This window comes from Neophocaena asiaeorientalis, unplaced genomic scaffold (genome assembly GCF_003031525.2).
Source record: "Neophocaena asiaeorientalis asiaeorientalis breed wild unplaced genomic scaffold, Neophocaena_asiaeorientalis_V1.1 scaffold275, whole genome shotgun sequence".
Classification (NCBI taxonomy): Eukaryota; Metazoa; Chordata; class Mammalia; order Artiodactyla; family Phocoenidae; genus Neophocaena; species Neophocaena asiaeorientalis.
This window is the reverse complement of record NW_020173679.1, coordinates 6,830,865-6,844,966: the sequence shown is the minus strand read 5'-3', so window position 1 is coordinate 6,844,966 and position 14,102 is coordinate 6,830,865. Positions and strand designations below refer to the sequence as shown.

The 14,102-nt window shown below is 54.5% G+C and overlaps 1 protein-coding gene across 7 annotated transcripts in view; it reads left to right on the top strand.

Moving 5' to 3' along the window:
• CLCN6 (Cl-/H+ antiporter 6) overlaps positions 1 to 13,496 on the top strand; it is a 29,258-nt gene extending 15,762 nt beyond the window's left edge. For 4 of the 7 annotated variants that reach the window (XM_024749734.1, XM_024749737.1, XM_024749736.1 and 1 more), the window contains 10 exons: positions 2,367 to 2,493; positions 2,755 to 2,908; positions 3,054 to 3,213; positions 3,304 to 3,410; positions 4,427 to 4,613; positions 5,397 to 5,554; positions 5,704 to 5,860; positions 7,453 to 7,560; positions 7,705 to 7,830; positions 10,564 to 13,496. In XM_024749734.1, coding sequence (XP_024605502.1) covers positions 2,367 to 2,493; positions 2,755 to 2,908; positions 3,054 to 3,213; positions 3,304 to 3,410; positions 4,427 to 4,613; positions 5,397 to 5,554; positions 5,704 to 5,860; positions 7,453 to 7,560; positions 7,705 to 7,830; positions 10,564 to 10,644 — 1,365 coding nt within the window. In that variant the 3' untranslated portion in view covers positions 10,645 to 13,496. Of the gene's footprint in view, positions 1 to 2,366; positions 2,494 to 2,754; positions 2,909 to 3,053; positions 3,214 to 3,303; positions 3,411 to 4,426; positions 4,614 to 5,287; positions 5,555 to 5,703; positions 5,861 to 7,452; positions 7,561 to 7,704; positions 7,831 to 9,164; positions 10,061 to 10,563 lie in introns of those variants that run through there. The other 3 variants (XM_024749735.1, XR_003003752.1, XM_024749738.1) reach the window with 3 other exon arrangements.
• Positions 13,497 to 14,102: the final 606 nt, after the last annotated feature.

Below are 14,102 nucleotides of genomic sequence, written 5' to 3'. Positions count from 1 at the left end.
CCCTCCTTCCTTCCCTCCCTCTCTCTCTTTGTTGAACAAAACTAATTGGAAACAGACGTTCAGGATGCTGACTGACTGCTTCTCCTCCGAGCCTCAGTTTACTCTTTGACCCCCCCCCACCCCTGAAAGGTGCATGCCAGCCTCACCCTCGGGATGTAAGAGGCACCCCTCAGACGGGAGAAAGGAGTGCCTGCCTCAGGGCACACGGTGGTCCTGGCTCGTCCTGCATCTTCTAGTTTTTCTGGGTTTAGGTCATTTACTGGCATGCCTCCTCTTTGCATTTCTCCTTTTCCTTTCCTAGGAGTATGTGATGTTTTCTAGCACCTTTCCCCGAAAGAGCCGGTTGAGTGAGGTAGGCATTGGAGCTTACTGTACCCTGTGTTTTTCAGTCCAGTCCGGTGGGTCTGAGAGCCGGCCTCTAGGGTGGAGGCTGGAGGTTCTCTAAGTACATGTCTTGTTGCCTCCGGGGAGCCACTCGAGTCCCTCTGAGCCCCTTTGGGCTTTCGTCTTGAGTGGCTGCCTCTTCCTTGTCCCCAGGAACAGTCAGTGAACGGCTAGAATGTACTAGGTCAGAGGTCAGCAAACTGCGGTCCATGGTTTTTACATTTTTAAAGCGTTGGGGGGAAAAAAAAAAAGAAGGACATGTGACAGAGACTGTATGTGACCTGCACAGCCTAAAATATTAACTGTCTGGCTCTTCACAGGAAATGTTTGTTGATCCCTGTTACTGGCTATTCCCCAAGGCCACCTCTTACCAGACCAGTATTTTCCAAAGTGTGTTCTAAGGAACATTGATACACGTGATTCAAGAGCAAACAAATGGAAAAGGATTCTGTGGTCAGATGGGTTAACCAGAGCTGAGTAGGTTTCTTTCATACAGGATTTCTCAGGGCCTTTAAAGTTCCAGTAAGTGTTAGGAATGTTTGGAATGTTTGTTGTGTGCCAGGTGTTCTACTAAGCACTGTACATACATGACCTCCTTACCGTTGCCACGTTGGCTAGTATTGTCCCCATTTTACGGATGAGAAGACTGAGGCCAACTGAGGCCTTGCCTGAGATCACCCAGCTCGTAATATATAGCATGAGGTGGGTATTATTCCCATTTCATAGATGAGGAAACGGAAGCTTCACAAAATTAAAGACCTTTCCCAAGGTCACTAGAGGGTGGCAGTGTGAGAGTCAAATCCGCCTGATCATGGAGCCTGTTCTCTGCTTTTCACAGATACACCGATTTCCAGCAAGTGCTGTGATACTTCTGTATGCGTTTGACCACAGGACTCTTTCCAGAGCACCTTCAGGACTAGGTTCCTCCAGGCATAGTTTGGGAAACACTGCATGTGCTGGTGATTAAGCTGTCGCCTCAGCTTGTCCCCCCTTCACTGTTCCGCACACGCGTCTCCTTTGCCAGCTCCTCCCTGCCAGGTTCTGCCGATAGGGGGCGCTCTCCTGTCTCCTACAGCAGCCTTCATCCGGCCGTGTTGCCCAGCCAGGTCCACCTGGTAGGGTTATACAAACCCATCACCTGGTATTGTTACAGGGTCCACATAAGGGCATCTTTACAGTGTCATTAATATCGATAGAATGGAATCCAGGAAAAGTCTGCTTAGTTAACTTTGCAAGAAACACTCTCTAATTGTTTGCCCAGTGAGAGGTGTGAGGTCTGCCCCCTGTGCTACTTATACATCGCCAACCAGAAAACAGATACCCTCGCCCTATAATGAGTCCAGCAGTGCCCGGATCTCATCTGCTCACACAAAATGATGAAGAGAATGAGAGGGCTGGGATGTGGAGAAATAATCTCTTCTCCCAGCTTGGGTTTTGTTCAGCCAGGTGGGAGAGGCAGCCAGGAGCACGGTGTCTGCATCGGGCCTCGTGTACGTGGGTCTTCTTCTGCAGCAAACTCGGGTGGAGGCTTTTTCCATTTGGGACAAAGTTGGGGCGTTAGGTCAGGCCGTGCCCTGGACTCTCCTCCGCAGACGCCTGTCCACTCCCGGCCACTTGTCGGTCCCCTGCCTCGTCCTCCACCATCCATGGTGCTCTGGGGCCAGGCTTCCCGCAGTACCACTGACAAAATTAGCCCTGGGAGAGGAGGCAGAGCCAGGCCACGGCGAACCCTAAGTGTAGTTACGTTTTTGTTACGAATGTGCATGGACAGGGCCCTCCTCCTGATTCTTTCTCAAAACGCAAGGAATATACCGCGTCACGGTTGGCTGCTCTTGGGGATCCATCTTTTTTCTGCTGCCTGTTTAATTTACGGGTAAAGCTTGCAAACCAGACTCTTTCGACCTCGCTGGAGACATCCCACTTGAAGTCTCAGATGCCCTACTCAGGGGCCCTTATTTGACTTTTTGATTCCTTTTTCTTAGGTCACATCAGAAGAAGAGAATTCCAGCATCAAGACCTTTTTCTGTCCCAATGAGACCTACAATGACATGGCCACACTCTTTTTCAACTCCCAGGAGTCTGGCATCCTTCAGCTTTTCCACCAGGATAGTGAGTATCTGGGAGGGTGGGGTTTGGGGCAGGAAACAAATGGTTACTCCTCTGTGAGACAGAGCCAGGCTTGCCCTTCATTCTAAGCGAGAACAGGGCTTTTCATTGGTAATGCCAACCCAGACAAGATTGGGGTGTCTGCCTCCGGTGCTGGAGGTGAACCGGTCAGGGCGCAGAAGGACCTGGCGGGAGCCAACGCAGCCTGGTGGGCCTTGGCAGGCATCTTAGCGGGACTCAGGTCGGTCTGTTCTGGCTTTGCAGGTACTTTTAGCCCCATCACTTTGGCGTTGTTCTTCGTCCTCTATTTCGTGCTTGCATGTTGGACTTACGGCATTTCTGTTCCGAGCGGCCTTTTTGTGCCTTCCCTGCTATGTGGAGCTGCTTTTGGACGTTTAGTTGCCAACGTTCTCAAAAGGTACTGCGTGTGCGTGTGTGTGTGTGTGTGTGTGTGTGTGTGTGTGCGTGCCCTTGAGTGCGTATGCACAAGTGTGCAAATCATAACTCCCTCCCGCACCCCCAGTATGATTCTAAGGCACGTTCTTGGTTTCTTTCTTCACCAGCTACGTTGGACTGGGCCATATCTATTCGGGAACCTTTGCCCTGATTGGTGCTGCGGCTTTCTTGGGCGGGGTCGTCCGTATGAGCATCAGTCTCACGGTCATCCTGATTGAGTCCACCAGCGAGATCACGTACGGCCTCCCCATTATGGTCACCCTGATGGTGAGCACGCCCCCCGTCTAGGCCTCCTTCAGGTTCGGGGCCACGTTCCCCCACAGCAGCCTCTTTTCAAGTCTTTGCTTTGTGTTTCAGGTGGCCAAATGGACAGGGGACTTTTTCAATAAGGGCATTTATGACATCCACGTGGGCCTGCGAGGCGTGCCGCTCCTAGAATGGGAGACGGAGGTGGAAATGGACAAGTAAGGCCAGGATTTCTCTTCATGTCCTAGTTCCAGAATTTACAGACTTTAGGGCCTAGGAATGTTTGTATTAGGTAGGAAACGGTAATTCAGATTCTTGGGTTGGAAGAAGGTAAGTAACAACAGCAAGGTCCTTCCAACAGCAAGCACGTCTGTACCCAAGTGTGTTCGGGATGGTGGAGCGGCCCCGTGCAGCTGGGGACTGGGGCGGGCAGGGCCGCTTCGTGGATGGTTCGGCCGCTGTGGCATTCTGGTTAAATAGGAAGGGTTATGATTGAGTGTTTAAATTTAGGCTCCAAGCCCTGTGAGTGAGAACTAGCTCCCTCGTGTGTGCCCAGCGAGGTGTCGTCCCGTCAGCAGTGATTCCTCTGGGCATAATCACCAGCTTATCCATCAGCCGACAGGTAGTTCAGGCCCCCCGTGTCTGGGATCGTGCAAGGCGCTTGAAGTCTAACGTAGGGGTCAGCCAACTTCTGGAAAGGGCCAGATAGTAAATATTTTCAGCTTTGCAGGCCATGTGCTCTCTGTCCTGCCGCTTTAGTGTAGAAGCAGCCACAGACAACACGCAAACGAGCGCGCGTGACCAGATTGGACCTGTGGGTGACAGTTGCCATCCCTGGTCTAAAGGAACACCCAAATATTTTAATTCCAGTATAATTAGCAGTTCAGTGGTGATACTGGCATGTGCCATGGGGTGCTGAGGAGCGATGGCCAAACCCCTGAGCAACTGGATGAGGTTTGTGGAGGGGGGACATTCATATTGAGCTGAGGGTCTTGGCCCACATGTCTGACAGAGCAAGGAAGGATGACCAGGGTGACCAGGCACAGGGAACAGCATGTGCGAAGGGGACGGAAGTACCAAGGAACGGGTGTGTTCAAGGAACTGCTAGAGGTGGTTCAGAAAAGGGGCCCAGGTGGTCCAGGCAGTGCAGGAGAGGCAGCGCAGCTCCGTCATGGCTTGCTCCCGGTGCCGTGGACTCTGTCGTGAGCGCGGACCGCTTCCCTCCTTCCCCCAGACTGCGAGCCAGCGACATCATGGAGCCCAACCTGACCTACGTGTACCCGCACACCCGCATCCAGTCTCTGGTCAGCATTCTGCGCACCACGGTCCACCACGCCTTCCCGGTGGTCACGGAGAACCGGGGCAATGAGAAGGAGTTCATGAAGGGCAACCAGCTCATCAGCAACAACATCAAATACAAGGTAAAGGGGGCGGCCCCGGAGGAGAGGTGGGCGATGGACAAGTGGTTCCCTGCTGCCCACAGTCATGCCGTGCCTGTCACACCCCGTAGATGGGGTGGCCCCGGTTGGCTCTTGTGAAAGTCAGCACTCTTTTCATTGCACGTGACAGTGAGTGTGGACTGGACAGTGAGTATAGACGACGCAGTGAGTAAGGACTGTGTTAGGCCGTCAGGACGTGTGTTCATTCCCACTGCAGCAAGCACGTGGATAGATTGTTGTTTTAAACATCAGTCTTGAGTATTCGGTGCAGGTTGTATCAGGGAGGGTTCTGAGTTGCCAACAGTGGACTGTGACCTACTTAAGGAAGAAAAAAGTCCATTGGAAACCGCAGGATGGACAGGAAAGCTGAAGCGCCAGGAGCAGTGCACTCTGGGCGAGCAGGTGGCTGGTCTGCAGGTACCAGGAGGCACCTGCGCTGAGGGAGAGTCCCGCTGCCTCGCTTGGGTCACGTGCCCACCCTTGGCTTCGGAGGCTGGGGGGCACGTCATTTGACAGGACCGCCAAGACGTGACGTAGGAGCATTGAGATGCTGTCCCCAGATCAAAGGAGTAGGGGTGTTGGGCTGGCAAAAACCTTGGGCTCCAAGGGCTCCTTTGAGTCACAAGCCCCTGAGCCGCTGCGAAGGTTTCTTGCAGTTCCGGCATAGGCCTGTGCTTTTGACCCGCACTGTCACCCACATCCTCACCTGCGTGGGTGCTGGCGCGCCCGCGCTAGCTGGCCGTCGTCGCCGCCCCCCACCCACAGAAGTGCAGCATCCTCACCCGCGCCGGTGAGCAGCGCAGACGGAGCCAGTCCATGAAGTCCTACCCGTCCAGCGAGCTGCGGAACGTGTGCGACGAGCACGTGACCTCCGGGGACCCGGGCGAGAAGGAGGACCTCCTGCAGCAGATGCTCGAGCGGAGGTGAGGGAGCGCGGCCGCCTGCGGGGCCGTCAGCCCCTCACCCGCCCGCCGGGGCTGTCCCCGGGGGCTTGGGGGAGGGGGTCGGGGACGTGGACGGGAAGTGATCCTGCTGAGGGTGTCCTAGGCAGCGTCTGGTTTCTGTATAACAGATACACTCCCTACCCCAACCTATACCCTGACCAGTCCCCAAGCGAAGACTGGACCATGGAGGAGCGCTTCCGCCCACTGACCTTCCACGGCCTGATCCTGCGCTCGCAGCTCGTCACCCTGCTCGTCCGAGGAGTTTGTTATTCTGAAAGCCAGTCGGTGAGTCTCCTTTCTTGTCCCCAGCAGGATTCTGGAAGGCGTGAGGGTGGCAGGAGCACAGTCCGTGCACCTGCCGTCCAGCGGTGTGTGGCCGCGTGGCCCCTGGTGCAGGCAGGGTCCCTGCGCTGAGCCCGAGCAGGGCTGTGAGTTGCCCTCTGGCGCCTCTTCCCGTAGTCTCCTCACCCGGGGCTGAGTGTCCTTCTGGCCGGTGGGCTCTTAATGTAGTTAATGCCTTTAATGTCTGCCGTGAATGAACTTTGTTACATGTGTCATCCAGAGAAATACCCTTCTTCTCATCGATTCTCCTGTACTTTTCTTTTTTCTCTTTGGTTTTTGTCGAGATAGCAGGCATGGGTGGGCTGTGTTCAAAGTGGTCCCTATAGCGACCTGGGACACACTTGACCCTTTCAGATGGAGCCTGAAAAAGTCACCCAGAGGACTAGTTTCCAAACTGACTCTCCTGCTTTGGGTCTTGCCTGTGGGCAGCCAGCTGAGGTCCCTCGTGGTCTCACTGGCCTGCAGAAGAGCAGCTCGCATGGGCAGGACAGAAAAGGCCATGGGTGGAGAGGCTCAGGCTTGGGGGTGTGGCCTGTGGGGAGGGCCAGCCCTGCTGGAATGGGGGAAAGGTCACGTGCGGAGCACAGGAGACAGGGAATTTGGAGGCATGAAGTGGGCCAGACTACACAGGGCCTTGCCTGCACGTAGGAGCCGCCAGAGCTGGCCCGAGTCAGCGGTGGACGGGGAGGGCTGTGTGCAGAGGGGAGTTAAGGGGAGGAGAGCGGGGCAGGGCAGTGACTAGCACCTGTGCTTCCTGTGCCCCGCTCGAGAGCTGGTAGTGGCGGCCCAGCTGCCCGCTGACGGTCAGCAGCAGTGAGAGCTGAGGGAAAGTCCAGAAGACTCAGAATGCAGGAGGAGTCGCGAAGCTCCTGTGTGAGTCTCCTGTGGCTGCCATTTCCAGTCGCCGCAACTGGGTGACTTCCAACAACAGCAGGGTATCCTTTCAGAGTTCTCAGGCCACAGGACAAGACACAGGTGTCGGCAGAGCCGTGCTTCCCCTGGAGGCGCCTTCCTCGTTTGTGGTGGGTGCCAGCAGTCCTCGGCCTGCCTCGACTGGAGGCTCCCCACTCACACCTCCCTCCTCGTCACCCACTCTGTGTGTCCTCTCCTCTCTCATAAGGACAGCAGTCATTGGGGTTAGAGCCCACCCTACTCCAATATGACCTCGTCTTGATTCCATCCACAAAGGCCTTGTTTCCAATGAGGCCACATTCACAGGTACCAGGTGTTAGGACTCGGACGTATCTTTTGGGGTGACACAAGTCACCCCACACAGCTACTATTAGTTAGCACTTTTCTCGTTGAAACTCTAGAATAGCTCAGGTCTGCTTTACAGATGAAAGGGAAGTTCAGAGAGATTAGGGGACTGGCCCAGGGAGACACAGCTGGGAATTGGCAGAGAGCTGTCTGTGCAGCACCTGCTCTGGCCCCTGCTCTGCCCTGCCCCGCTCTCAGACGCAGAGGGAGGGGGTCTCTAAAGGTGACCCTGCCAGTTGCCGCGTTCGGTGCGAGGACTGTCTCGGTTGGGGTTGCAGAGCGCCAGCCAGCCGCGCCTCTCCTACGCTGAGATGGCCGAGGATTACCCGCGGTACCCTGACATCCACGACCTGGACCTGACCCTGCTGAACCCGCGCATGATCGTGGTGAGACGGGCTTCCCTTGGGGACGGGGCCAGGCACGGAGGCCGAGGGCCTGTCCTGCGTGGACCGCTGCTCGTCTGCACGGTTGGCATCTGATCCTGGCCGGGCAGGACAGGCCACAGGTCCCCTGTGTTGTCTCCTCTGCAGGACGTCACCCCGTACATGAACCCCGCGCCCTTCACTGTTTCCCCCAACACCCACGTCTCCCAAGTTTTCAACCTGTTCAGAACGATGGGCCTGCGGCACTTGCCCGTGGTGAACGCGGTGGGAGAGGTGAGTGTAAGGGCGCGTGTGCCTGCGGCCGCATGTCCTGGAAGGGACCCTCTAAGGGCAGTGCTGCTCTCACCCAGGAAGGAGCAGCAGAATCCCGCAGGGAGGCTTCTCAGACCCGACCTGCTCTGTGGCTCCCCACAGGGGTGAGGGCCCGGGGTGGAGGGGAGACTGCGGTAACTTCGGGAACCTTCCCTTTGCCTCCGGGGTGTTTCTTCTACGCCGTCTCCTGTGTGGCCGGCAGATGTCGCCAGCGTCTCACTGGTCTTCCCTTCTGAGGCCCAGAAGCGCTTAGGGCCTTGTCTCTGTCCTGAAACCTTCCTCTTCACCCTTGACCTGGGAGGGGGCCAGTTCCCCCCACTGTTATGGGAATTTGTAGCAGTAAATGAGGGAGTTTCAGACAAAATACTTGGAGAGTTTTGAAAAGTAAAATACCTAGTAATTATTGCTACAGATTTTTCCATTGTTTTCTCTTTCTTAGAACTCCATTGTTTTTCTTATTCCACAAACATTGGTGTTTGTAGGAAAATATGAAAATATAGATAGGCAGGAAAAAGAAATGCCAAACCCTGATCTCTGTAGAGGCAGCCATGTTAGCTTTTCGAAGTATATCTTGTTTTTTTCCTCTGTGTCTAGACATAGAGGTTTTATATGTCAAGGTATAGTGAAGATGTGAACGCTATCTACCCTGTTTAATACCTCAGTTTTTCAGTTAATCTATAGGAAATGACTTTCCACAGCAGAAGGTGTTCACTTGGGATACTTGGACAGCTCGGGAGCATTCCGTCGCGTGGCAGTCCGGTCACTCATTCAGTTTTCCTCTGTTGTGCAGTATCTAGTCAGATTTCACCATTAACGGTCACCTGTTTGAGGCTTTCGGTGGGTGTCGCCTCGTTGCCCTCCAGGAAGTGACGCCTCTCCAAAGTGAGGGTCACAGCAGGCCCTCCGACGGCACGGCGTGTCCTTACGCGGATTTAGTGGCAGGGAGTCAAATCGTGTTCCTTGAAACACGCTGACAGTTCTAACGCAGTTTATGGTGTGGGACACCCACCTCAGTGACAGCTGTGAGTCACGGCGATGGCTGTGGAAAGTACCCTTTTAGGGAGAACTCTGGTTCTCTGGACTCTCATGCTCTGCTGTGCTTCTGTCACTGGCTTGGCGGAGGAGGCCGGGTGTTCCCCACACAAAGCAGTTCTCTGGTTCTCTGGGTACCAGCTGGGCGTCCTAAACTCAACTCAGCCCTGGCGCTGTCTGCTGGGGGTGGCGTCGGGTCCCTCGGATTGAGGGCTCAGCCCCACAAGACTGTTCATCACACCCGCCTTCCCCCCCCACTTCAGTTATCAACGGAAAGTCCAGGTTGTCACCTGTGCTCCTGACTGACTGGCTGTAAATAGGAGGTTCCCATGACCCCCTGCTCACAGAACTCCGGAAAACCGTTACTTTATATCCTTTTATAGTAAACAATAATTTAGTAACCCCGGAATGGCCGGATGGAGGAGGTACACCGGGCAAGGGATGTGGGATGGGGAAGGCGTGCCCAACTCTGCATCCTCTCCGGCACCGCCTAGCACCTCACGTGTTCACCAGCCTGGACGTTCTCCAGACCCTGTAGCTCAGGGATTTTAATAGAGGCTTCATGACATAGGCATGATTGATTACATCATTGGCCACTGGTGCTCGATTCAACCTCCAGCCCTCCCCTCCCACAGCTACGGGGTGGTGAGAATGAAAGTTCCAATCTTCCAGTCACACACTTGGTTCCCTGGGAAACCAGCCTCCATCCTTAAGGGCTTTCTAAAAGTTACTTCATTAACGTAAACGCTGGGGTGGTTGAAAGGGGCTTGTTAGGAATAATAAGACACCCTTATTACTCATCACTTAGGAAATGCCAAGGGTTTTAAGAGCTTTGTGCCAGGAACTAGGACAAAGTCCAAATATGTGTTATTATAAATCGCAATATCACAGTGACTCAGGTAGCTCTGCAAGATGGTATTTCTGAGCTGGAGTAGGGGTCACCGCCGCTCAGAAGCCTTCCTTGGGCTCTGCGTCTTGCACAGGCACACCAGGCAGGCTGCGTGTGGTGGCTGAGAAACTAGAGAGCGTGGGCCCTGTTTAAAAAGACATTCACGTTCAGATTCTAGCCGGCCCGACTAAAACCGTTTGGAGCCGAATTCATCCCACTGGCCTCCAGCTTGCGATCGCGAGTTGTGTCTTGATCTCGTTCCCATCTAGAAAGTAGGTGGCCTTTTTTTAAAAAATAAATTTATTTATTTATTTATTTATTTTTGGGTGTGTTGGGTCTTCATTTCTGCGAGAGGGCTTTCTGTAGTTGCAGCGAGCCGGGGCCACTCTTCTTCGTGGTGCGCGGGGCCTCTCACTGTCGCGGTCTCTCGTCGCGGAGCACAAGCTCCAGACGCGCAGACTCAGTAGTTGTGACTCACGGGCCTGGCTGCTCCGTGGCATGTGGGATCTTCCCAGATCAGGGCTCGAACCCGTGTCCCCTGCATTGGCAGGCGGACTCTCAACCACCGCACCACCAGGGAAGCCCTAGGTGGCCTTTGAAATGAGTGTCTTGACCACGTTGTCAGGCCTGTCCCCGTCCTTCCAGGACCTGATTCTGGCCCTGCCGTTGATTGAGACGGGCCGGGCAAGCTCTGTCCACTCCTGTCCCTCATGTTCTCGTCCCAGTGGGGTTCACTCTGCGGGTGACTTGGGTCTGTTTCTGCTTCGTCCTAGATCGTAGGGGTCATCACACGGCACAACCTGACACGTGAGTTTCTGCAGGCACGGCTGCGGCAGCACTACCAGAGCCTATGACGGCCCGGCTCGGCCTCGCCACCGCGTGCCAGCCCGTCCTCTCCGGGAGCTGCAGCTCGGGCTCCGCCGCCGTGGCTGGCCAGGAAGATCCCCAGTCGCCCGCTGGCTTGGAAAGCCTACAGTCATCGAACACTTTGCCGTCAGAGCTCCTGGGGGTGGTGTCGAGCCATCAGGGTCTGGACTTGCGTGACCTCAGCCAGTGTCTTCCCGTTTCTTGCCCCCTGCGCCCCCCGATCCAGTGCTGGCACAGGCCCCAGCCCCTCCTCCCCGCTAGCACCAGGACCAGAAGGGAAGTCAGGCCTCACCCACTGGCGGGGGCGCTCGGAGCAGGTTCCCCACCACCTCTTTGCTCCTTTCCTAGGGAACCCAGCTGTTGCCTTAAACCATCATGGGAGGGACCTTGACGGAGGCAAACACTGGGTGGAATGCCAGTTGCAGAATTCAGTCAATTACTAAATTGAGGAATTGGGTCCTGAGGAAACTACGCCTGTTTCAGGGAGGCCCGCCTTCACTGGGACTCTTAAGTTGACATCTTCAGCAGTTCATTTTGAGGGAGGTTCTGCTACTGGGTGTGAGCTGGTGCTCTGGTCTCGCTGCTGTGCTGTGAATCTAGAGCCCTAGAAGCACAAAGCATTCAAATCCCGCTAATAGTTCCTGATCTGCCCTAGGTTTGAGCATTTCGGCTTCCTCTCCATTTTCCAAATTACCCGTGGTCTCCGAGTGCCACGTTTTTACCCTGGTCCTTTTCTTCTCCATGGAATTACTAAACTTCCTTAAGTTTTACCTGCATCTTCCTGGTGAAGCAACCCCAGCCCAGAGGATCTTGGCATCACCCCTAAAAGCAGGGCACCCCTAGATAAAACTGCTTCGCTTGACTCTGGGCAATGGTGCAGTTGTTCAGAAGATGGAAAGGAGTGAATCCTGAGCCGGTCCACTCACAGGTACACGATGTGGCTTAAAAAGCGAGTGTGACAGTACAGCAGGTGTTTATCTGAGGAAGAGGGTGTCTGCCCTTAGCGAGCACCTCTCACTGGCCTCCTGCTGGCCATCCCCAGCCTACCGAGCGGCTCAGTAGTGGAAACTTCAGGAGGGGTTAACAGCGGGGGAGAGGGAGGCGGCTCCTGCCAGCACGTGCCCCGGGGTTTTAACATCAAGCGGAGGAAGCCTCCCTCTCTCTTTCAGTGACTTAGTTTCCCTTTGGGCTGGTTGGTCCTCTCTGAACAGGCACCCAAAGGCATTTGCGCTTACTTTCCTCTTGTGCTCTCTCTACATGTTTAGCAACATCTTAGGCCCATCGTGCAACCATGTGGCAGGTGTGCTCTGAGGGTCAAGGTGGCATTCATTTGCATTACGTTGTTTGTTTGTTTGTTTGTTTTTTAATCATGGAATTTGCCTGAGGACGTCAGTGCCAGGCCTCAGCAACGCAGTTCTCTCCCCTCAGCCTCCGGACTTCTGTTGCAGCCTTTAAGCCTGGGGAGTGGGTGTCTGCCCGGCTTTGCTGGCTCAGGTCTTGCGCTCCACACACTCTAGGGAACAACCACCTACGCTGGGGGGCTGCGTCAGCATCATTGCCAATGACTCTGGCCCCTCCATTCCTCCATTTTCTTAATCTCTTTGACCAAGATCACTTGAACCTATAAAATTTTCAACTTCCTTGGGTGCACTTGACTTATGAAACACAGATGAAACTCCCAGTAAGTAGTTCGGGAAATCACAAGGACCAAAAGGGCAAGCCCTTCTAAATGTGATTGCGTTCAACCAGCTGCCAGTATTTTAAGGCAGCATTCGGAACTTGACCGCATTATTTCTTTCATTGAGAAGCAAACCGATGCCCAAGTCAGGCGAGTGGCATGACCGCCCATACCAGGAACCTGCTTTCCTCTTCCCTCTCCTTTCCTCTCCTGAAATTGGTAGCACTGAGGTCCTGCTTGAGGATCTCCCACCTCCAGAGGGCGGGGTCGCAGGCTGCTGGCCTCCTGGACACCCTGGGTGAGTGGTGTCGGGATTTATGCCTCCTGCACATCACGTCGTGTTTAAGTCACCAGATATTTTGTTCCCTTCAGTGTAGCCCAGAGATAGACGGCAGAGAGCAAACGCCTCCATCCCCCAGAACGGACTGGACGGCCACCAAGGAGGACCCAAACCCAGCCCCTCTGGGAAGGCACGTTATTTCCTGTCCTCTCCTGGCATCTTGCCCTTTCCAGACAAGCCCAGAGACGAGCGGGGCTCCACTTGTAACAAAATAACTGTAAGCCTCCCTCCTTTGATTTCTGCTAGAAATCTGCATCTCAACGTCCTGCCTGTTGCCAGCCTGATCACCTCCCAGTGAACCTGGCACCTGGATAAACAGAAACCCTCGGGGGCTGGGGCTGGGGTTGGCTAGAGATGGTTTCCTGTTTCCCTGGCGGAGGTGATGGGGGAGGGGGCCAAGAGTCCCCACCCGACTGGGGGACCTTTGTGCTCTGGGGGACGATTTGCTTGTGACCTTGTTTAACTAACAGTTCCGGACAGGAATGGACACTCGTATACTTGACCCAGCTGACCATATGACATTTCTGATGCAAACTCACGCACTAACACGGCCCTGGGGGGACGAGAAAGCCTCCGGAAAGGCCAGCAGCGCCCTCCCAGGCCTGCAGTATTGATGTGCAGTATTGCCCCACGGCTCGTGGACCTTGGTCATTTCAGCAGTAGCAGCTTCCTTTCTGTTTGCACTGTTTGTTTATGTGGTAATGTTAGCTAGTTCTACTGTGTATATAAGTTGTATTTTTTTTAATTTGTAAAACTCTATTCTTATTTGAACTCTTGGAAGTTCTCACTAACTGTAACATGTCAGAATAAAATGTCTTCGTCTCCAGCATCTTGTCTCCGCCGTGCACGTTCTTTAGAGCGGTACACACTTGGTTTTCATTTCACTCCCTCTCTTTCTAATATGTAAAAATTGCACAGCTGGGGAGGGGGTTTACAGTCTCAGGTCTTTTTCTGTAGCTCTCCCAGCAGGACTCTTCATCCGCAGGGGGCCACTTACCACCTTAGTATAAGAACCAGTTTAGTCCTGGGGATCTTAGCAAAAACCACCGGTGTTCCCCGTCTCCTGTTCCCCCTTCACATCGATGCTGTTGGGCCTAGTTTACAGGTCCTTTCCTCCTATAAAGCCACTTGTCCTTCCAGCCGTTCCTTCCCGCAGCAGTCGGTGGAGAAGCCATTGGGTTCCTGTTGGTGTTGCGTTTAGGAGGCTGCCCCACAGGCAGATCTCCCCGATGTCCAACCAGAACAAATGGACCTGGTGCTGGGCGTGAGGGTGTTTAGCCGTTGCAGGCAGCTTCCGTCGCTGCCACCTGCCATGGCTCTTTGCTCACATTTTGTTTTGCCGGAAACGTGATTTTCTTGGTCTCCAGTTCTGCCTCGAGTTGCCACTCCACAGTGGCAAACCGTCTCAGTCGGCTCAGGTCCCTCCG